The sequence below is a fragment of the Heliangelus exortis genome, chromosome 14 (assembly GCF_036169615.1).
Source record: "Heliangelus exortis chromosome 14, bHelExo1.hap1, whole genome shotgun sequence".
Taxonomy (NCBI): domain Eukaryota; kingdom Metazoa; phylum Chordata; class Aves; order Apodiformes; family Trochilidae; genus Heliangelus; species Heliangelus exortis.
The window spans coordinates 15,770,496-15,793,479 of record NC_092435.1 but is presented as its reverse complement, the minus strand read 5'-3'; the positions used below and the strand labels follow the sequence as shown (position 1 = coordinate 15,793,479).

Sequence of the window (22,984 nt, the reverse complement as noted above, 5' to 3'; positions counted from 1 at the left end):
GGTCATAGTTTGAGAGTTATGGGGCCTGTGAATGTGCATGCACACACATGCTAATTTCATATATATATATTTTTAGTTAAACTATGTAATTGGTTTTATATATTATATTTAGAGAGGGTGTGTTAGACTTACGTTTGTCTTTTAGGGGAATGTGTATTCATATAATTTTTTTTTCTTTAATGCAGTGATACAGGACAAATTGCATATTACAGTGTATATATACATATAGATAACAAGTTTGTTTATGGTGTTGCTCTCTGTACCTATATCCTAGAGGCAGCTACTGTTACATAGATAAGGGTCTTTCTTGTGTGTGTGTGTGTGCTCTTTTGTGTATTTTTAAAAATAGAGATACATAAGTTGCTACAATACTGAGGGGGGTACAGTCACGTATTTATGTGTGTGTTTGTGTATAATAATGTGAATTTCATACCTAAAGCTGCTGGGGAGACTGAGTTACAGTTACAGGAGCTCACTGTGTGTGCCCAGGGATGGTTTTCCCTCTTTTCTATGTCCCTTTCCTGGCATTTGATGTGTACACCCCTGGCAGGGTTTCACTACAGGTGGGATGGGGGAGGTCCCCCCTGTCCCAGGTTTCCATCACCCCAGCAGCACAGGAGAACCAGAGGAGTGGGAGCCTGAGGAGCTCAGCGGGCACTGTGACTGCTGGGGCTGGAGGAGGCATCTGAGGGGGTCAGGAGGCAGGGACTCAGCAGAGCTCAGGACTGGTGGCAGTGAGGAGCTGGACTCGTACCAGGGCACTGAACCAGGAGTAAAGTGGCAACAGGACCTGGCATGGAGGCAAAGCTGAGGAACAATGGAGCCACACACCTCCAGGGGGGCTGGAGCCTCCACTTCCCACTTTCCTCCCCCCTTAGCACCTATGAGTGAAGCCCTCACAGATGGGGCATCTGCTGAACACCACTGTGGCCATGCAGCCAGCACAGCAGGTAACATGGATTCCTGGTACATAGAGAGCAGTCCTGGTTCCCCACCTATCTCTGAGTCCACCAGCATGGAACCTTTGAGCAGGTGCCTGGGTGTAAAGCTTTGTGGGCAGAAGTGTGGTGAGCCCTCAGCTGTGTGTAGCTCTCTATCCATCAGGAGGGGCTGTTGGTCCTTTGAAGTGACAAGCACAGCACTGGTCAGTCCCCCAGGAAAACTGCTGTCACACAGGCTGTTGGTATTTATAACTTTTATTTGCAATACTTTAGGTCCAAGTTTCAAACTGCAATATTTTTACACTCAAGACACAGTCATGCACAATCCATATTTCAATTTTTCTATTGCTTCAACCACAATTTAAAATAACTTAATATTGGAAACAAAACCCAAAATCTTAAAAAAAAAAGGATGCTGAGGTCAGTAAGATGGATCCATGCCATCAGCACATTTACAAAGTAAATAACTTAGTTCTCTTTTTAAAAAGATCAGTTTTACCTCTTAATCCAAAGTTACAGAAGATTTTTTCACTACACATTTGTTTTTTCTTTTATCTTTTTCTTTTTTTGTTTTTTTTTCTCTTTTTTTTTAAACAGATAACACGTCCTAAAAAAGGAATGTACAGCAAAATGAGACACATTTCTGATGAACGATGAGGATGTAGGCTCCTCCTCAGTTTACTTTTTTCTGGATACCCTGAAGAAAAAAAATTATCTCACAGACACCAGCATAGCTGTAAACTGATTGCATGGGATTGAACTGGAGTTCCCCCTGGTTACACCCTGATCCAGGCAAGAGTTGCAGAATTCTTTTGCAGATTCTCCCCATGAGTTTCTGTACTCACAGCACCTGCAGTGCAGCTCCCAGGGTGCCCAGGACTCGGGGCTCTGCCCAGGGCGGGGGGAGATGTTCTCTCCCTGGGGCTATGGGGTGCACAGTCCTTGCTGGACCTGGAGCAGCTCCCAAGTGTGGCACCTGCAGAGCACTGAGGCTTTTTTCCCTGTTGCTGTGCTACAAACTGATGTAGCAGCATTGCTGAACACCAACACCAACAGAGGGACAAAAAGCAACTGCCATTGTGCACCTTGAGCTCAAAGGTCCAAAAGTCTCTGCAGCCATGGATGGAAGGGACTTCATGTTTGCTGTGCTGAACCACTCCTGACCTGGACACCTTTAACATGAGAAGAGCAGCAGGCAGCTCCTGTCCGCATGTGGGGCCACGGGACAACCCCACTGGTTCTGCTGGGACTGAAGCCAACACCCAAACTCCCACTGACTGCAGCAGTAGCAGCAGTGGCTGTATCTGATCCCCGTGGCTGTGGCTGGGCCAGACAAATGAGACAGACACCAAAAGGACCCAACTTCACCAACGTGCCAGCATTCCCTCAGGGTTGCAGCAGTGCCCCACCACCCCGAGGTGTGGAGCCCTCAGTGCCAGCATGGAATTCAGGTGACAGGCCCAGGGCTCTGGGAGGTTATGCACAAAAATGGAGCTGGTAACTCCCTCCCCAAGCTTACAGATACAAAAGGCTGCTGTAAAGAGCTCAAAGGGCAAAGAAATGGGGATCTTGAGGACATTATCTGAGCCAGTTACACAGTCTTGGTTAGAAGCCACCAAGCACAGGAAGAACAGAGGACGCAGAGAGGGACAAAAATCAGTCAAGCATATAGCAATTGGAAAGAGAGGTAACACACTGCTCAATTTCTCTCTTTAGGAAAACTTCTCAAGCCCCTGAAAGGAGTAAAGGACAGTGGGGAGGTTACACACAAACAATACTCATGGTCTCAGTTCAGACACTTCCTCCCTCAGTGCTGGATGTTGTACACATCTCTCCAAGCAGCCTGTGTGCACTGGCAGCTACAGCAGCTGGAGCCTCAGGCCACAAGAGCTGACTGAGAGTAAACTTGGATAAAAGTCATGCTGCTGACCCAGAACGAGCTGAAGCTGGCAGACATCTGTTAGAATCTCCTAGGTTTGAAAAGACCTTTAGGATGAACTCCAGCACTGCCAAAGCCACCACGAAACAGTGTCCCTCAGCACCACATCTACATGGCTTTGGAATATTTGGAATGCCTTCCAAATCCACCACTGGCCTGGGCATCCTGGTCTAGTGCCTGAAAACCCTTTTTGGAAAATAATTTTTTTCTTAGTACCCAATTCTGAAGCTCCCCTGGAACAAATTGAGGCCATTCCTTTTCTCCCAGCACTTGGTGTTGAGAACAAAGTCTGCAGGCTCATATGCACCTGGCAGTCCAAAGGCACCCATCAAGAGCATGTCAGCATCCCTCCTCTTTCCTGTAATACCATTTTTTTCTTATGAGATGGCTCTTGTCACCAAAGATGCACACAACCTCAGGCCAGTAATAGTTCATATGCATCCCTAGGGTTATGGCAGTCAGCTCTAAATGACATCTGAAAAGCAAGATTCACCAAACTTTAGCCAGAAAAAGAAACCACCCCATCAACTAGAGGACAGATGCAAGCAAAGAGAAGTTTTAAAGCTCGCTGAATTCCAAATCATGCTCTATGAAACCTTGGATGGTCTATGTTGAACCACAAGGGTTGTCCTTTGCTGGCTGCCTGAAAACTGGGAGCTAAAATCAAAGATATTTACCTGGTATGGGGGGAAAAAAAAAAATGCTTTGTGTGAGGACTCTGAGTGGCCAGGCCAATGACTTCACGCTGGAAATAGCAGCCACACAGACAGCAGGTACAGTGACACTTCCTACAAGCAGGGCACAGGGACAGGTACTTGCTTCCCTTCTTGTGGTGACTGGAATGTGCTTCATTTGCAGTGACAGGACACGGGGGCACAGACACCTGCCAAGTGCAGCCTCTGGCCTCAAAGAAATTCAGCACAAACAACTTGAGTTGGTGTGTGCGGTGTGAGCTGGCCGAGCAGTTGCCAAAGGTGGAGAATAAACACAGAAGTATTTACAGAAGTGCTGGACACAAGAAATCAGGATGCAACCCCAGCCCAAGTTGGTGATCAAACCCCGAGAGCACTGTAAGATCCCATGCAGGCTCCCAGGAGTGCATGCAGGAGCTGTACAGAATTCTACATAGGTATGTCTTTTTTTTTTTTTTTTTTTTTTTTTTTACTTTTTTCTTAAAAAACTTTTTGTGTGCTTCTCAAACTTCCCTGACTTTGCTGTCATGCTTCTGGCCCAAAGCACATTAAAACCACAATGAGCTGTTGGGTCATTCTCACACATCTTCACTGCAGGGATGGGAGTCAACCTCTTGGGTTTTTTTTTTTACCATTTAAAGAAGTTAGAAATGAACAGTTAACCCATCTTTTAAAACCTTGGAATGAAAGTGTTTGAAAACTATTTGCCTATGCTTCTCACAAGAAATAGCCTAATTCTGATACTGCCAAAAATATATCTGCTTAGAGGACAGCACTTAGAAAACCCAAGATGGTTCCAGGGATCCTATAGTGTTCATCTCTTTCCTTTTGACAAGGTCAACACTATTGCCATGGGCCTGTAAATAATGTGTAAGACTTGCCCCTCTCTGGACTGCTTTGATTTGGTTTGGGTTTTTTGTTTTTTTTTTAGTATAATATCTCTTCCCCTTTTCCTATCAGAGCTGGGATGATAAAAGTGCAGCTTCCATCCTTTAGTATCCAGTGACTGAGGTTCAGTGCCAGAGCCAGAGGGATGCTACCAGAGCCTTGTCCTGCGTGGCAACACCCTCAGGTTGAACACAGCCCCTGGCAGAGATGATTTCTGTTCAATCCTGCCTCCCTTCCAATGATTTTTTTTAGAAGGAAAACCTCTAGATTTCTGATGCAAAGAAAAGCAAATATAGTATTTAATAACATAAAAAATAAGGCATCTTATTACAGCAGTTGTCTTTAAAAAGCCAGTGCCAGCAGTAATCTATATGCTAGGGCACACACCGAGTAAAAAAAAAAAAAGTACCACATGATTTTTCCTATTTTTCACACCTGTTATAACTTCTGAGAAGCTGAGAAGGTGTTACTTTTAAAGTAGAGCTGCTGAAGTTTGTATAGATAAAGAAAATAAATAGGGAAAAACCCTCCAATCAGCCAGTGTAGTCTGACAACGTAAGTATTTACACTGTGTGTCCAGAAAACATGTGCCATAAAAAAGAACAAACAAAAAAAAGTGCTTTGTTTCTGGAGGACGGCTGTCTGGGCCTTTGTAGGAAAACAAAGTAGGAAAACAGGTAGGAAAACCATAAAAGCTACACTGGAAACAGAAAGTGACACTTGTTTCTTCCCTTCTTTCATGGAATATAAATGTCTTTCATTCAGATGAATGCTTTACACGGAGGGCAGCCATGAAATACTCTCTTAAGAAAGTCTCTCTCCTGGTTAGACAACTTCAGCTGACAGAGAAAAATAGGACCTTAAAAAAGCAGCAGTCTTTTCACTAGAACAGAATTACTGAGGTTGGAAAGGACCTTAAGGATCACCGAGTCCAAGTGTTAACCCAGCACTGCCAAGGCCACCACTAAACCATGTCCCTCAGCACCACATCTGCAGGGCTTTCAGTGTCACCAGGGATGGGGCTTGACAGCCCTTTTGGGGAAGAAACTGTTCCTAATATCCAATCTAAACCTCCCCTGGCACAACTTGAGGCTATTTACTCCTATCCTATCACTTATTACTTGGGAGAAGGGTGAGCAGCTCTCCCATCAGCCTACTTTTCTCCAGACCACACACCCTGAGCTCCAGTGCCTTCTCTGGACATGATTCACCCCCTCAATGTCCTTCTGGTCATGAGGGGCCCAAAACAGACCCGAGGACTCAGGGTGCAGCCTCAACCAGTGCCCAACACAGGATGATCCCTGCCCTGGTCCTGCTGGCCACATTAGTGCTGATGCAAGCCAGGATGCTGGTTGCCTTCTTGGCCACCTGGGCACACTGTTGGCTGATACTCAGCTGGCTGTCACCCAACACTCCCAGGCCCTTTTCCAACAGGCACTTTCTGGCCACTCTTCAAGCCTGGAGCATTGCCTGGGGCTACTGTGACCCAGGTGGAGGACCTGACACTTGGCCCTGTTGAACCTCATACAATTGGCCTCAGCCCATTGATCCATCCTGTCCAGATCCCTCTGCACAGCCTTCCTACCCTCAGGCAGATCAACACTTCTCTAGATTCCCTCAGGGTGCACACCATCCCCTCATCAAGATCATTGATAAAGATATTAAACAGGGCTGGCCCCAGTGCTGAGCCCTCTGGTCAGCCAGGCTGTGATGTGTGATTCCAGCAGCCTGTCCACATGGGAGCTTGGTCACCATTGCTCCTGGCCCTGCCCAGGTCTCCTCAGGCTCCATGGGGGGAGCACCACGGATGGTGCTCAACCTCTGCACGGAATTTGTGCATCTGACAGTCAGACCTTTTGTGCTCCCCAGGACATCAGGACAGGTCATGGTACCTCAGTGGGCATCACCTTGGCCAAAGACACTGGGATAGACAGAGCAAGGTCAGGTGCAACACACAGACTGGAACAAAGGAAGAAGCTAAAGCCACCCAAGCTAACAGCCAACTGGAGAACAGCCCAAGCATCCCTTGTTCCTACTGGCAGAACGTGAAGGTGGTCTCTACCTTAAAGGCTCCTGGGCCTAAACATGAAAATAGACAGCAAAAGGCTTGTTTACTTTTTTCTTTCCCTGCTCACAGGGTGGGTGTTGCTTCAATTGGTGTTCTGAAGGTCCTCAGTGAGTTGTACCACTAAAATACAGCAACAGATACTCCATGCAAATACTTTTTTTTCTGAGTGAAGCCACATTGCGTCTTTCAGAAATGAATAAATAAAACACAAATTGCATACTTAAAACTATTCTGCTCCCTTACAAGTCAATGGACAAGTCAAGCACACTCCTCAGTCACATCCAGGGTTCCCCTCTCCCAGCAACCCAGAGCTGCAGGACACAGAGCACAGGAATGATGGTATTCCTGCAGTGATATTCCACACCTCTGCTCAGCACAGCTCTGGCTGTTCAGGTGCTTTCTTCTGCTGAGGCAGAGCTGAACCCCAGGAGGTGGCACTTGCTGCTGTCACACAACTTCCAGGACTGAACTCGTGTCCCTCAAGGACATTCACCTGCACAACAGCCTGGCTGCCTCCCCCTCTGACAGCACCACAGATGCTACTGACCTCTCCCAGGAGCTACAGGACGAGCAGGCACCCACAGAGGTGACACCCCACCCAGCTCTGCTCCCACCAGCCGCTCTCTGTGGTTCCAGCACAGCCACATTCACCTTGGGAGCCCTCTGCCAGGGGGTGATCAGTCCAGGTACCCAGAGGGAAGCACCCAGAGGGAAGCACCCCGAGCTGCTCTGCTGCCACCGGCCATTCCAAGCACCTTGTTCCAGCTCAGGGCTGCTCTGTGCCCTGCCAGGGCTCAGCACCAGGCACAGCTGGGCCTGCTCTCACCTCCTGTTTTACAGCTTGGCATCACATGAGCCCTTTCTGAGCACACTGACTCAGCTCTCTGCTTTTTTAGTTTTCATTAGACTCTTACCCAGGCAAACAGATTACAATTAGTTATACAAATCAAATTGTCAAGAACTGAAACACTATATATTCACAGTTGAAAGCCTGTATCTCGACAGGATCCATCTGCCTCACTCTTGGTTTGTTTTTGGTTGGAAATGCAATTTCACTTTCTTCCTCATCTACAAGTACCATGACTGGACAAACACCACTGAGTGGGCTGTATTCAAAAGGCAGCGCAGTCTGGAGTTTATGAAGGAAGGAGACCCTTCTCCAATTCCAAACCATACCAAAAAAACCAGAACAAAACACAGAAGGTACTTTCTGTTCTTAAGAAACAACCGACAATTTAAAAGTGAATTTACAGCTTATTCACAGGGAGAGAAGGAAGGCAATCTTCCAACTGAATTTGCTTTACCTTGAAAATGGCTGAGGCAGCAAAGCATTTTCAGTCATTACCTCTCTGTCTTAAGCCCTGTTTCATCCTAAAAATAAATTAAGGAGCCAGAAAGCAGGAAGAAGACAAATGATAAGATTTTACTCCTTGAGGGACCGATTGTTCTCCCTCCTACCACCATGACTGTGACTGTTGGTTTGTTCATCCATCCATCTGTCCTGCAGCACAAGAGTTGAGGTTTTATAGAGTTTTTGTTCTCAGTCCTGCTCTGAGCTGGCATGGGGGGAACGCTGGCCTGAAACGCTAGCGGCTGCTGTTCTTAATCGCTTCCTTTGCTGCAATGATCAGAGGAGTCAGGCTGGAGAGAGGCTTGGCTAATTTTAAAAATGGATGCTGCCCAAAGGAAAAAAAATAAAAGAAACCGTTACTTTCCAAACTCAAGTTACTCAGAGGCTCGAGTTACCAGGAATGCACAGCAATAGGGCTGAGGGGACAGTCAGCACCTGCCTCTTGGTGCCCAGCACCTCTCTGGCACAGGCAGACCCATGAGCCCACTAATCCATTGATCAAGGGGGTGTCTTCAGCTCACTGGGATTTTTGCTCTGCCAGTGCTCTGGTCGTGCTGCTGGCTGTCCCAGGGCCTTGGCTCCTTTCAGACAATTTGAAAGACTTCCTTAGGTTCCTGTTTTCTAAAGACAACCTATTTTACCTTACTCTGGAAATATTAACAGTCAGGTTGGACAGAGCAGCCTGATCTAGCTGAAAACATCCCTGTCACTGCAGGGGGGCTGGACTGGGTGACCTTTAAATGCTCCCTTCCCACCCAAACAACTCCACTTACTGTTCATTTGAAAAGCACCAAGCCTGGATACTAGCGTGAGGGGGATTCCATCTGATGCCTTTGATTGTTACTGATGAGGAAACCATGACATGGAAGAGCTGCTGTGCTGGCACCTGCTCCCCTCTTTACCTGCAGAAGTTCCTTGGCAGACCCTCGCCTGTCCACGTCCATCTCCAGGCAGCAGTTGAGGAAGTCTCGGAACACGGCCGAGAGCCGCTCGGGGTTCTGCAGCTCCGGCGTCCCGTTGGTAGCGATCAGATACAGCGCCTGGGGAGAAGGGAAACACCAGACTCCACCTGGTTCTTTCAGATCTGGAATTGCTTCCCAGACCCTGTTTTTTTTAAGGTCCGGTCTCCAGAGACAAGTTCTGTCCTGGCAGAGGGTTAGAGATGATTTTTCTACACCAATAAAAAACCCTGATGTAGCCCCAGTGATTCCAACACCAAAATATTCTTGCCATGCCAGCTGATTTCATTGGCTGACCTAGTTAATGGAAACTGCCTCAGCAAAAAGCACATTTTGCTTTTTCAAGTACAGACACTAGCTTTACAGGCTGTGTTGAAGACACAGCCAGAATTTGGTCTAACATTTGTTACTTCAAAGGATTATTACATAAAATGCATCTCTGCAGTGCTTACTGGTCCCTAAAGTAAAGCTTCCATAAAAGAAAGGTAGCAAAAAAAATCTTTTTCTTGATAAAAACAGTAAACAGATAAAAGATAAAAAATAGTAAATCCACCAGCTTATTCCTTGGATAAAGAAACAGAACAATTTGGAACATCATTTTCAGCACAGACATGCAAGTTGCACACACAAATGTGTTCTGAAGAGAATGTATGATCAGGCAAAGAGAAGCCACCTGCAGCTATGTCCTTCAGCAGTCTCCAAATTCCAGATCAGCCTCACTTATGTGGTAAAAGAAAAACCTTTAATGGTCTAATCAGAAAAATGAGTAATTCCATTCCCATGGTAACCCTGTGCCCTCTGATACTCAAGTAAATACATTAATGATGTCCCTATCCCAAAAACTGCCAGAAAAGAAATGGGGGGGTTTTGGCAGTTGGATTTCATTTGAAAGCTCAGGCTTGGTGAGATGGAGAAAGTGGCTTAGAGCATGAAAGAACTATGCTCACCAAGTATTGCAGAAAAAAGGATAAGAAGCAGAATAGACAGTGTTGCCTTTAAACTACACTCTTCATGTTTCAGGCAAGATTCCCAGTGAGAACTGGAGGGTTGTTCATCTCAAAACCACTGTTTTGGAAGAGTTGTTTGGTGGTTTGTTTTCTTTTTTAAAAATAGGTAACATAAAATCTGTTACACTTGCTTTATGTTGTCAGGGTCACTTCACCAACAGAAGAGCTGAGATACATTGAATTCTCAGGTTTTAAGTTATCTGTGTTAGGGTTGAGTCCTCTATGAATCCCCTTTCACAATGTGCTGCTCATTAGGTGAAATCCCTCTGCACGCAGCCAAACACTGGACAGCTCCAGGCCATCTCCTCTTCAGCCACACCTAAGCTAAGCTTAAATTCAGGTGTTCATGCAGCTCAGCACGAGCATCAGGAATATCTCCCTGATATGTCTCAGGCCAGGGAACCAGAATGGAATTTTGCAAACCAGAGGGTGAGCATTATCTGATGTGATTCACTGGTGTCCAAGGTCTAACGAGCTGGGCAGCTGGAGAGAGGAGCTCATTTTGCTTTTGGAAGGCGTTACTTAGGAAAGAAAGGCAAACATTTTGAACTATTTAAACTTAAACTTGCAGAGTATGTCTAACATATACAGGAATAATAATAGAAATAGGCCCAGGAGCATTCCATAAAAATCTCTGCCATGATAATAACAGCTCTGCACTACTGGCGTCTAAATAGACCGTGACCAAACTGACTTTGTTATTACCCTCTTAAATACCAAGGGAAATTTCCAAGCCTAAAAAGGCAAATGAACTGTCCTACAGTAAGAACAATAAAAGGAGGTTTCTTCACTTTTCCCACAACATAAATGTCACAAAATCACTCCTATCCTGTCTGTATGCAGCTGACCTCAGCCAGCAGACACAGAGGTGAGCTGGAGTGCCTGTGTGCACTGTACCACCCCAGGGATGTCACCTCTCCTGCTGTGAAGGAACACAGCACTGATGGCAACCTTGGAAATGTCATTCCAGCTACTTTTACCCAACTGGGAAACAGGAGTGCCAGGACAAATGGATCTCTTGTAGTTGCTCACTTCTTCTGAGAACATCAATCACAAGGAGAGTCATCTTTAGGTACAGAACCTTTTAAATATTTCTACAACAAAGTAAGGTCTATGGGAAGCTGAAGTACCTTCTTACCATATATCTTTTGGTTTCCTATAACCCAGCCAGCAAAGGAAAACAAGTACAGTACAAAGGAAATTGTTTGCTGCAACTGCAAAGGGGCAAAAAGCTCATTAATTTGTTTAACATACCAAGAGGCAAGAAAGGATTTGGTGTACAATTATAGCTGCAGTCTGTGAAAATGATATCCTAAAGTTATTCAGGCCACCCAGATACACGACAGAAAAATATACAGATGATTTAGGAGCCTGAAACTGTAGAAGAGTCACAGCATTGGGAAAACATGCTACAGTTTTGAAGAAAATTGATGCGCTGTGGTTAATAAATGAAAAGCAAACAAATGCTTAGGGTTTGGTTGTTGGTTTTTTTAAGAGAATTGAGACTGGGGAGGTCCAACCTGCATTTCAAAGGATATTTATCACACCAGTGTTTGCCCCCCAGGCCCTGAGTGTATGTCTGATGGAAGGATGTATCTGTGCTAAAACATATTTCCAGAAATTAATTTGGTAATAAATAATGATGGCAATACTGTAACAAGTAAGATGGCACTGATCTAAACTGCTCTGCCTGCAGGTACAGTCAAAATGCTTTTCATAAAAACTCCCCAGTTGGAGAGAAAGTTGCCACTGAAAAGTTCTTGACATTCAAAGATACAGCTCGAAGAGTTCAAAAACCACATGAGAAATTGCAAGCATCCATGAGAGCAAAAATGGCACATTTCTGAACTGGCTACACATCACTTCTTTTTTTGAGGTTCTCCCATGATACAACCCAAGCTACAGAATATGCTGATGTGCTCTGGTGGCATTTTTAGAAGCAGGCCTGGGTGGAACAAGTTCAACCTGATGTGACTGGGATTTTGTCTCATGGGAGAGAAAACATGGGACAGATTAGAAAGACATTGGTATCCAATTTCATTTGCACTTTACCCTGAGAGGATTTTCATTAAGGTAAGGAGGTTCTCCTTCCACCATTTCTATTGCCATGATCCCAAGTGACCAGATGTCCACCTTGGGGCCGTATGCTTTCCTTGTCACAACTTCTGGTGCCATCCAGTAAGGAGTCCCGACCATTGTGCTCCGTTTACTCTGCTCAGGGGTGATCTGAGCACAGAAGCCAAAATCAGCTGAGGAGAAAAACAAGTATTGGTAAAGCCAATTAATTAAGAAGAATTAAGAAACCAAGCAAAAGAAATCCCTAACACAGTGCCTGAAAAAGCACAGAATCTATCTGGAAAAGCAGCCATGCTGTCTTTACTTGGTGCTGTAGGTAGGGAAAGATTGGATTGGCCACTCAAAAAACCCCCACGAGTTTCATGTAATGACTTCTACTCACTGGAAGCTTTAGATTGTAACTCCCTCCCCTCTAGAAGGGACATCCACAAACCAAAGCCACTCTGCACTGCTTTCCTTTCTATACTTCTCTGCTATCAGCTTCCAGCAGTGGTCAGTAGGTAACTGGCAGAAGCTCAGAAGCAGCCCCACATCCCAGCCTGGGAAAGCTGTGCCTGACCAAGAACACCTACTCAGTTTGACAGATCCATCCATTCCGAGAAGAATATTGTCACTTTTGATGTCTCTGTGAATCACTTGGTTTGAATGAAGGAAATCCAGAGCTTGCAGGCACTGATAGATCAAATAGAAACATAAGGGTGAAAATTAATGACATGATTTCATCACACACAAAAAAGTAAATGGCTCTGAAAGATTTAATTTCTAGCTGAATTGTGAGTAACAGCAGAATATTGTGCTTTCAGGAGGATTAGCTTGCTGCTTCAACACCATTAGAGCAGTAACTTTCTAAATGAAGCTTTTGAAAGAGAAATGTCAATTACTGTTGAAGCCCATCCCCTGGAAGCACAGACAGAAAGGCTTCTGCTGCAGTGCATGTGCTGTCTCCAGCCACACGACGAACTGTTGTTTGCTAAAACAGATAAAGTCCTTTCCTTCAGTACAGAGTGGATCAGGTTGAAGGTTGCATGACAAAGATTTTATTGTTAGGCTCTACAGCAGATTTGGAAATAGCATGTTAGTAATTTTTCAGAAGCAAGCACCATTTTGGGTGGAATGTTATCCTTTTAAGCTAAGGACTGTGACAAATGAGTGCCTATTTTTCTCCACTGTTATTTTACAATTCTGCTACCAGCATGTTTACTTTTACAGGCAAGGAATGCAGCACAGACATGCTCCAGGCAAATGTTTAAAGAGGCAAAGTTGAGACTGGTAAAACTAAAAATAAATTATTAAAAAGTACATTAAGAGTATAATAGCAGAGTATAACAAATGCAGTGACACAGGCAGGCAGATCACTTAAGATGCTCTTTCCTCTCGGTATCATAAAAGCAACACAGAAACAAAGCTCTGAATATGAAATCACTGATGTTTTTACCACATCTTTAGATGTGTAATAAATGTCCAGGTAATGGGAAGCAGTGGTGGGATCCCTTACCTCCCTGCAGACAGCTGCTATCTGTCCTTCATCCATACATGTCTCTGTAACCACATCAGTCAATGAGCCTCCAGCCAAGTACTCCATAACCACCCAGAGCTCATCACCCACCAGGTAGCTGAAAGAAAGAAACAAAGGCATGGAGATGAATGGGCATAGCTGAATTACTTCATGAAGAACACTACAGTTGATTCCTTTCCAGGTCATTTTTAAATTTAGACAGTAATAAAATGACCAGATATTCCTTCTGTGCTAAAGGAGAGAGGCTTCTAAGTGACAAATGAGATATCATAGATGGCAAGCAAATAAAAAATGCAGTTTGAGTAATAGCAAAGAAAAATCTTGAAGCAGGACCTATCACATCATTTGGTTCATCATCTTAACACATAAATTCTGTGATTAACTCCAGGAACAAGACCACACAACTTCCATTGTTGTCCATGGAAGGAGGGTGTGTACCACTGAGGACAGAAACTGGTCAGTGGTTTGGAAGACCTTACATAAAATACACTCAGAAACAGGAAAAACAATTTAAAAACTGGCACATTGTATGTTTCTGGAAACAAAAACCTAGTCCTCCTGGCATCCACAGCAATGGAAAATAATGGGAACAGCCCAAGGGAAATAATTTCTATGATGATTTATCAGCACTTATCATAAGACACAGAAAGTACCACAGAAATCCCCCATAAGACACAGGAAACTTTAAAAAAAAAAAACCCCAAAATATACAAACAAGCAAAAAACAAACCACCAGAACCCCCCCAAAAACCCCACCCCAACAAAAGAACAGGTTTTAGAGGTAGTGAACTTACAGGCTGTTTTTAGTAAGACCTGGCTGATCCAGGTTTGTGAAAACAGTCTAAGAACAATGTCTGCCAGAAATATTAATGCAGACAAAATGCTGTCTCCTCCCACACATTGTGTATGAGTAGATAAATAATAAAAAGGTCAGTTGTCTGCCAGTGACCAAAGGGGTTTTTTTTAATCATTACCTTGGAGTAAATGAACATTCATATGATAATACCAGAAGTACTTACCTGTCTAAATAGTTAACAATATTGGGGTTCTTATTTTCCCTCATGACCAGGATTTCATTAATAATTAATTCCTTTTTGGGCTGTTGTTGGAGATTCATTTGTTTTATGGCCACCTAAAATGACATTGAAACCCATTACCTCGAGCAGTCTGTTCCAGGAGGTCAGCATCAACGTAGAGTGAGTGTTTTTGGAGTGATGTAGCAGAGCTGTTCCAAACTGTCTTGTTTTTAGACATAAAGAGCTCAGTAACTTACATCACAACACCCTATTTCTCTGCTGGCTTGGGTGCCAGTTACAGGACACATGGCCATACACATTTTGTGATGTAAAATTTGTGGTAATGGTCTTTAAATTATTGACCACAAATCTCTAGCAACACTCTGGCACTACATTCTTCTCAAATGGCCTTAGTTTATTATTATTATTACTCACACAAATTTTACAAGCAACAAGGGCTGTTACAGTAAACATATATAAATCTAGCTGGTAATACTGGTACCAGTTATATGATTTTTTTATCATTATTTCAACATCTGCTGTTATTCCTGATTGCATAACTGAGAAAAAACACATCCTTACATTGTGTATAAATGTAGTATTGAAAAATGCAATCCTAGCACTCCTTGAATTTTGATTTTGCAACTCTAAATAACATTAACACATTATAGATTTGCAAGTATTTTCTGGCTTAATTAAAAAAAACAATTCTATGGTACTTTATGGATACACCCAAGGTTATAAGCAAGACTCGGGGCTTTTAGATCCCTTGTAGACCTCTGTCTAAGAGCAGTTACAAGGTGCAGCACTGCAGGTGGATGAGAAACAGCCATTAAGATTCAGATGTATTTGCTGACAGCCAGAAATTAAAATTTTTAAGCTGCAGCCCCAAAGAGCCGATGGATTCTCTAAGCCAGCACCCTGTCTGTTCATTACTAATGTGATCACTCCTCCTCCTGGCTCCTCTGCTCAGTCTCATCTTCCCCCTGGCGTGGTCTCCAGGTTTCTCTTTCACTTTCCTGTGAGCAGTTCCTGGGCTGTCAGTGACACCAGGCCCAAACACAACTGGATTGTGTGGGACAGATCTTCACTCTTGATACACTTTTTCTCATTTGTCAGTGTGTGTCAACCAGCTTCAGTGTGACTGAAATAACCAAACTGCATCCTAAACATCATCTCTCCTTAATTAGTCTCGTGGTATGCTTGGAAAATGTAACACGTGATGGAAAAATGCTGAATAGGATTACTGCCTGAACCTGTGGTCAAGGTACATTGGGACTGAATGACAGCAACCTTTATTAATTAATTGATGCATTAATATATTTTGGGAATAAGGCAGAACTGGCGTGTCATTCTCTAAAAGATTCCACTTCCCTCCTTAAAATTTTTTTTCTGATCCTAAGGACAAAGTCTGTCTGAAACTAAGCAACATTCTGAAGCTGTTTATTCCCCACACCAACAGGGGAATCTGTGACCACTCCCAAGGCCTCTCAATATACCAGACCTTTAGATTTTATAATCTGCATTGCAAACTGCTCCATGGCCAGGTCCACAGGCAGATTCTGTGCTGTAAATGTAGAGTTAAGCTGTGCACATTGGCCAGCATCCTCACAGCTTCATGCACTCTGAGGAACAGAGACACAACAATTTCTAAACCAATACATTTCCACTGGCAATATAAATTCTGTAGTTTTTATCAGGCCCAAAAGCTTGCTGAGATTTCTTTACAGATTTCTATCCACTGAAATACCTACTCAGGGATGATGAAAATGTACCTGAAAGGTCCATCCTCAGTTTGCCCCAGAGGGGAAAGCACTGAAATAACTACAAATCCCCAATCTGCTGGGACTGTCCTCACTTACCTCTTGTCCTGTGGCGATGTCAATTGCTGTATAAACAGTTCCTGATGCCCTAGAAACAAAACATAAGTGAAATGAGGTTTACTTCTAATGAGTGAAAGCAACCCTAATGAGATTTCTGCTTCCTGGAGTGTTCATAAAACACCTTTGTCCATCCCCTCCTTCAGCACAGCAGCTCATCAGCCCTCTGCCATGCAGGGTTGTCAAGGTAAAACTTTATGCTCATCATGAAGAAAAAAAGGGCTGGTGCAAATCTCACATGTACCTACTACATTATTTTAGTTCAAAAATTAAGGGAGAGATTTGAAAAAAATACATTTAATTCTTTCTCCATTTTCTCTAGTTTTACTTTGTTGTAGCATTTTTTTTGTCTATCTGCTTTTTTTTTTTCCAGTGATTGTAACACAGATTCCAGTAGTGCCTTCTGAGACTTCATATTTTAATCTGCAAAATTCAGGCAACACCATACAGGGTTTTAAGAACCCTGAATACCTGTGACAGCCACCTGAGGAAAGGATCCAGACACAGCTTTTTCCAGCAAGCAAGAAAACTTCCAGCCATCCTGTGAGGCTCCAACTAGAACAGGTTAAGGCACATATTGTTTAACAAACAAATGGACACCTACTCTAAACAGAGGACCCTGAGACAGCTTCTTTGTGTGTCAATAACCACCAGGAGCAGCTTCTGCTAAGTACACGAGGTATGTGGAGGACTCTTCATGGTGCCTATGTTTTACTACTGATGGCAGACAGGTTGTGTTGTAGAGCCACCAGAAATAAATGGTGTGCTCACCTGCAGACTACAGAGCGTGGAGTTCTGTTTGCCATCTGCCTCTCTTTGAAAGAGGTTCTTGCCCTGTAATGATGTGAAGAGCCACGATCATGGGTTTACAGCAAGAAGATGATTTGGGTTTAAAAGCAACTGTGGGCTTCATTCAGAGCTAAGCCAGAGGTTTAGGCTCCCATCACTGAAGAAGCCCCCATCTAAAGGGCAGTGAGGTAAAGGAGAGCCAGGCTGGGGATTCTGAGAAGTGGGAACATGCACCCAGCAAGTGTCCCACTGGCTGAAAATGCCCACAGCAGCTCACTCATTTTTCATGATCCCCCAGCTTATTTGTTTACCTGCAGGCTGAAATATTTCTGAAGCATTTTAATTCAACCATCACCAGAGACTGCATGTCTGTGTTGAGAACAATGTTCTCATTGGGCACGCTATGTATTCCTTTAATATAAATGCAAATGCATTTTCCTATGACTAATTGTCAGAATTAATCCAATTTGTTTTCATAAAAAGCCGACACCATTTATTCAGACTTGCTAACACTGTGCTCTACCTCCTGAGCAAAGTCCTGTCAGGGTTTATTTAAAAGCAGCTATTTAAATCAGGATGCCTTTGGCATGCTCCAGGCCATCTGTGAGGAGTTTAGATAAAGGTGAGTAATTTAAGGAGAGCTGTGAATTAATTGCAAGGGCTCTGTGATTCTGCATGATGAACTTGTACTTCTAAGCAACTATAATTTCTGATCTCTATCTAACTTTTAAACACTTCTGTAATATCTTGGTTACAATGCAGTTAGGCAAGTACCAGGGTCCACAATTGAATCTGTGTCACAGTGATGCAGTGCAGTACCAGATTAAAAAAAACCAACCTGAACCCAGGCTGCTCATGGCTCCACACTCATTTGTCTTTCTTGCAAGAGCTGACACTGCTTGAGCAAACACTGCCTCTTTATCAAGCACCACCTAAGTTTCCCCTGGTGTTAGCAGCATTTTCATCCCTCAGCTAGAGACAGATGAGAACTCAGCCCTGGAGCTGACCTGCTCTTCAGCACAGCCCACCCTTCACTGCAAAGCTGCTCTAAGCCCATCACCCTGGTAATTAACTCACCAGTGTGAAGCCAAGAAGTGCTACATGTTGGCCAAGCTGCTTTTCCTTATGTAAGAAGTTGCTCTCTATTTGCAGTTTTCTGGGCAGCCACATCTCTTGCTGCCTTGCAGTGCTCTCATTTAGCAGCTACTACACAGCTACTCACTCCCAACACTACTACTGCTGTTGGCATAACTGTACCCAGCTAACTGCTGGGGCAGGCAGCATCAATTAAGCCCCTCAGCAGCATCCCAGGCAGTGCAGCTCAGCCAGCCCTGCTGCAGACACTCTAACCACAGCCATGCAGCAGTGTGGTTCCTCCTGATCATCCTGTTTGATCACCTTCCTGATGATTTTTTTTCTCTAGGATCTTTCCCCATCACTGTAAACTGACCTGTGGCACTGCAGCCCTGAGCACACTCACTGTAAGAAGGGGGTACAAGCTTCAGGCTGTACTAAAGGCTGGAGGAAATCAATTTGGATGCCCTTTCAGGCCAGATATTGGCCACTTGTCTTTCCATCAGTTGTTGAGGCACCTTTGTACAAGCTCACTCCTAGAACTGTCAAAATGAAAGATTGTGAGGGGTGATGGTCACATTCTCACAGTGACAGCAATAATCTGCTTCATGCACGTTTATTCCGAGTCTCACTTTTTCAGCTGACATCTTTTGAGAGACTGACACAGCTCTAAGTGTCCACTGACATTTTACAAATGACAATAACAACTGAATCTTTGGGTAGAAAGCAGGCTGGAATCTAAGAAAGGGATTTTATATAATGAATGGAGCAGAAACACTTTCCCACAAGTGCCCTCCCAAAGATAAAGCCTGCCAGAGAAAGAGCATGAGTGTGTCTGGCTTTCTGCAGTTTGGATCAGTTCTGGGTCAGCAATATGCTACCCCAAGTTCAAACCTCACTAACAGCTAAGGCAGAAAAAGATCTCCTGATGTCAGTAAACAGCTTCTGTCATACCCTGACAGCAGTGTTATCCTGGTGCTACATGAATGGCACTGCCTCTTCTGGAGTTAAAACAGCCAGACTGATGGACCTGTGAGAGTTTCCATTTCTACAATGCAAGCCAGACACCTAATTTTGATGTTATTTCTTTTGTTCTTGCCTCCTCACATAGGAAGTATTTCATGTCACTCCTATTCACAGTCAGCAAAGTTGGGCTGCCAAAGGGTTGCCTGGCTGGTTATTTTCAGTGAACACATAAAACCTACAAAACTCACAAGTGGTGGATCAGGTAGATGCTGAGTTTTCTCATCAACTATTTTATGCTGTGTTTATTACTGAATTTGTGTTTTTTACTACGTCTGCTAAAAAAATAGTAGCTGTTTAACCCCTGCTCTTGGTTTCTGAACCATGTGGTTATGATCCTGATCACTGAGTATTTTTAAAGCAAAATATGTGAAAGAAATGCTACTGAGAACCACTGCTTATCTGACAACTCTAAGGTGGTAAGTTACTCTTTTAGGCAACAAAGTTTTTTCTATTTTTTTAACATGACCATGTTATTTTGAGGAGTACAAAAATTGTTTCTCCTACAAAAATAAGCAAACAAGTATCACAGAGCTGAGGGACAGTAGCACTTCTTGTCCTTGCTGCAGGCAAGATATTGTCAGTGTGAAGTTATCTTGGATGATGTCTTCCAACCACAGTTACAAATTCAGATCAGTACTGAGAGACAGGAGAATCTAAACCCATTGTCTGACCATGTTTGGAGCTTACCTGACTTCATGCTTGATATTACATTAGCAAAATACCTGGCCCATGGGTTTGTTTAAGTCACTGTGAGTGGACTTACCCTTGGCCAATTTTTTCAAATCGAGTGTACTTCTTCTTTGGATCTCCCACACTCACAATGCTCCCTGAAAGAAACAAAATGAAAGAGTCTCACTTAAAAATAAATGGAGATACCACCTTCCAGCAGATCAGAAGTGCAGCCCCACTGCCTGGGGCTGTAAGCTGTTTGTAGTCAGTTGGGTAACAACAACAATAATGTAGGCAGCTCCATGGTCCTTTGGAAAGTTACCTTGACAGGAAACTGAAAAGAGGGAGAAATACTGGCAGGAGACAAATAGCAGAAAAGAAAGAACAGGTAACAACGTGTTTGCTGTCTATAAACATTAATGAGAGCTGTAACAACAGAGCCTTTCTTTCCTCAGCAATAAATATTCTGTGGGATTCAACAGAAGGGTTACTGCTTCTGAAGATTAAATGCACCTTGAGTTCTGGAATCAATTTTTATGAACAGGTGCTGTTGTCAGAAGAGGAAGAAAATTGCAGAGTGTTTTTCCAGGAGGGTCTCAAGTCTTTTTGGCAGTTTGCCAAAATCATGTCTTTATATTTCTACAGAATAGCATCTCACGTTATAATCAATAATTATCGGGCTTTAAGAACTATGAGCCCCAGACAGAGAAGTTCTACAGAAGAACTTTGCCACAGAAGAGATGCTGATACCTGGAGGAGTGCAACAATGGGATGCAGGGGCCAGGCAGGTGGGTGCTGCCGCCTCCTGGCAGCTGAGGGCACCGCGGGCAGAGCCCAGTGGCTCCATCAGCCACTCTGCAGCTCATGGGACACTGACAGATGAAAGTAAAGCATTCCTTGCTCGACAGCTCCCTGCCCACTGGGAGGTGCAGGCACTCTGAACGGGAAGGAAAGGAAGGACAGGAATCAGGACGATGTGTATGAGCTGAAAGAGCCAAAATCTGATAAACTCAATTCTGAAATTTCAAATCTTGGAAAAAAACCCAACCAATATTTTTCTTTCTCTGGTCAGGTGGTTTCCTAGATAAGATACAAACAACAAAGGTGATGGCTCACTGCAAATGACTTCTAAAGCTTTCACTTGGAACATGCATTACTGAAATACTTTAAGAAGATTAGTTCAGGAGGAAAGGCTACCAATGTTTCACAGCACGTTCTGTTTGTTTTGACTGATCTGGCAACATTCCTGTATCACAAACACAAAACCCAAGCTTACTCCTTCACCTGTGCATCCAAAACAAAACCAGAAGTTGTGCCATTGACTGTGAGTAGTAACAAACACCTCTCTGCCCTGCCCATGCCGTTTTTGCAGAGGGCTTCAGCATCCAAATGTGCATCTGACTGGGTGCCCAGCCAGGATTCCTGCCTGCCAGCACAGCAAGGAGATGGGGCATCAACACCATCTGCTACACCCCCTGCTACACCAGCTCTGCTGGCCTTGGCAAGATGAATAATGGGAGTTGGAGGAGAAGGGGTTTCCTCTGCCCTGCAGTGCTTGCTCCCCTTGCCCAGCACCCCAGGCACACAGCCAGAGCCCCAGGGGGTGGGAGTGCTCAGTCCCCAAGAGGTCCTGTCCTGCTGCACCAGCCTGTGAGAGTCAGAGGAACTGGAAAGTCTGGAGCCCAAGCCAAGGATGTAAGGTTTTCAGGACATGGTTTGCTTTTCAGAGTTTCATCTCACTGAAATGTATAAAGTGAGATGAGGCTTTCATTCTTCTTCTGTATCATGGGTCACCAGCACAATGTAACTCACCAAGAGTTATTCTGAAGAATATGAGCAGAAGACACTGGGAATCCCTTTTAATTGACTGGAAGAAGGGAGGTGAGATGAGAAAACAAACCCTACCACTCACACTGCTGAGCTCCCCTGTCCCCCAGGCAGGGATCCCCCGTGAGACTCTGCAGTACTGAACCAAACACAGCCATAATCCTGGGCTGGACAAGAGGAAAAACTTTGTGTATTCAGTGTCTGGCTCTGTGCTATTTTCAGCTCCTTCATGGAACTGTGTAGCTATCAGAACAGAGATCAGAAGTTCATGGAAGTTCACGTTAGAAAAAGGATACAGAAAAAGATGGCAGAACAAATATTTTGAAAAATAATTTCCAAATTTGTCATGGATTTTGCAGTTCAGATTTCTGGAGGGTTTCCTCAACACTTGAGTTTCACAAGTTCATTTTCTGTGGTTGGCTGCCTGTGCTTAAGCCAATGCACATCAAATATGACACAACTGAAATCAAGAAAGTGACTGGCACACAGCTCCAGTTCAGAGAACCACTTTCTGCTCTGGACAGAAGATAAACATATCAGCTATTTTGATGTCTTCAAGCACTTTATCAAGTCCTACATTAAGTGGATGAGAAAGCAGAATTGGGCCACTTCTGTTTTATAACGACAGTGCAACATATTCATGACTTCATTACAGACAGAATTTTGTTTGATCTTATCTCAGTATTACAGGCTTTACACCCTAGCAAAACTTGTAATGAAAGTGGCTCTAAAAAACCTCAATTTATTCCAAGTTATTTCAAGCAGAAATGAATTATGAAAGCAATTTAAGATAAAAGAGAGGGCATCTTCTTAAAAGTAGCATAAAATCAATTGTGGGGGAAGTAATCAAGGTGGAGAAGTCACACAAGTTAAAACAGAAAAAATCCAACCATCACACGTGCTTAGTACAGTTAGCCCAGGACTGTAACAAAAAAGCATCACCCTCCTTTTCAGCAGCTTCCTAAAAGCACAAAAAGATTTTTCACAATCTGCCCAAGGCAGATCTTCAGACCTTGCTCACTTGGTATCAAATTCTTATGAAAGAAAAACATGAAAGCACGCTAAGCACGCTTCATTTCAGAGACACAACCCACAATAACTCAAGGGCTCAGCCCTAATCTGGCATACACAGAAGCTGCCTCTAGAAGCTGACATACCTGCAGGTATCTATCTATCTGCTCTGGAATTTGTGTCTTTGTGCCCTCAGCTAAAGCTACTGAACTTATCCCTAATGGCACTGAGATTCAGTTCTTTCTAACTCCTGTC

General features: G+C 43.9%; 2 protein-coding genes across 19 annotated transcripts in view; one reads left to right on the top strand and one right to left on the bottom strand.

Moving 5' to 3' along the window:
- Positions 1-11,309, top strand: part of CAPN6 (calpain 6) — a 64,433-nt gene extending 53,124 nt beyond the window's left edge. For 8 of the 9 annotated variants that reach the window (XR_011728595.1, XR_011728597.1, XR_011728599.1 and 5 more), the window contains 2 exons: positions 613-950; positions 1,539-11,309. The gene's annotated coding sequence lies outside the window, so the exon portion shown is untranslated. The remainder of the gene's footprint in view (positions 1-612; positions 951-1,538) is intronic. The other variant, XR_011728600.1, reaches the window with a different exon arrangement.
- The window catches only part of PAK3 (p21 (RAC1) activated kinase 3), a 243,675-nt gene continuing 221,871 nt past the window's right edge, over positions 1,181-22,984 (bottom strand). For 5 of the 10 annotated variants that reach the window (XR_011728606.1, XR_011728607.1, XR_011728604.1 and 2 more), the window contains 9 exons: positions 19,986-20,049; positions 16,316-16,364; positions 14,457-14,569; positions 13,417-13,534; positions 12,494-12,593; positions 11,898-12,094; positions 8,782-8,919; positions 6,967-8,204; positions 1,181-6,931 (listed from right to left, as the gene is read on the bottom strand). Coding sequence is in view for 5 of the 10 variants with exons in the window: in XM_071757584.1 (XP_071613685.1) it covers positions 8,115-8,204; positions 8,782-8,919; positions 11,898-12,094; positions 12,494-12,593; positions 13,417-13,534; positions 14,457-14,569; positions 16,316-16,364; positions 19,986-20,049 (869 nt within the window). In the remaining 5 variants the exon portion in view is untranslated. Of the gene's footprint in view, positions 8,205-8,781; positions 8,920-11,897; positions 12,095-12,493; positions 12,594-13,416; positions 13,535-14,456; positions 14,570-16,315; positions 16,365-19,985; positions 20,050-22,984 lie in introns of all 10 variants that reach the window. The other 5 variants (XM_071757584.1, XM_071757585.1, XM_071757581.1 and 2 more) reach the window with 1 other exon arrangement.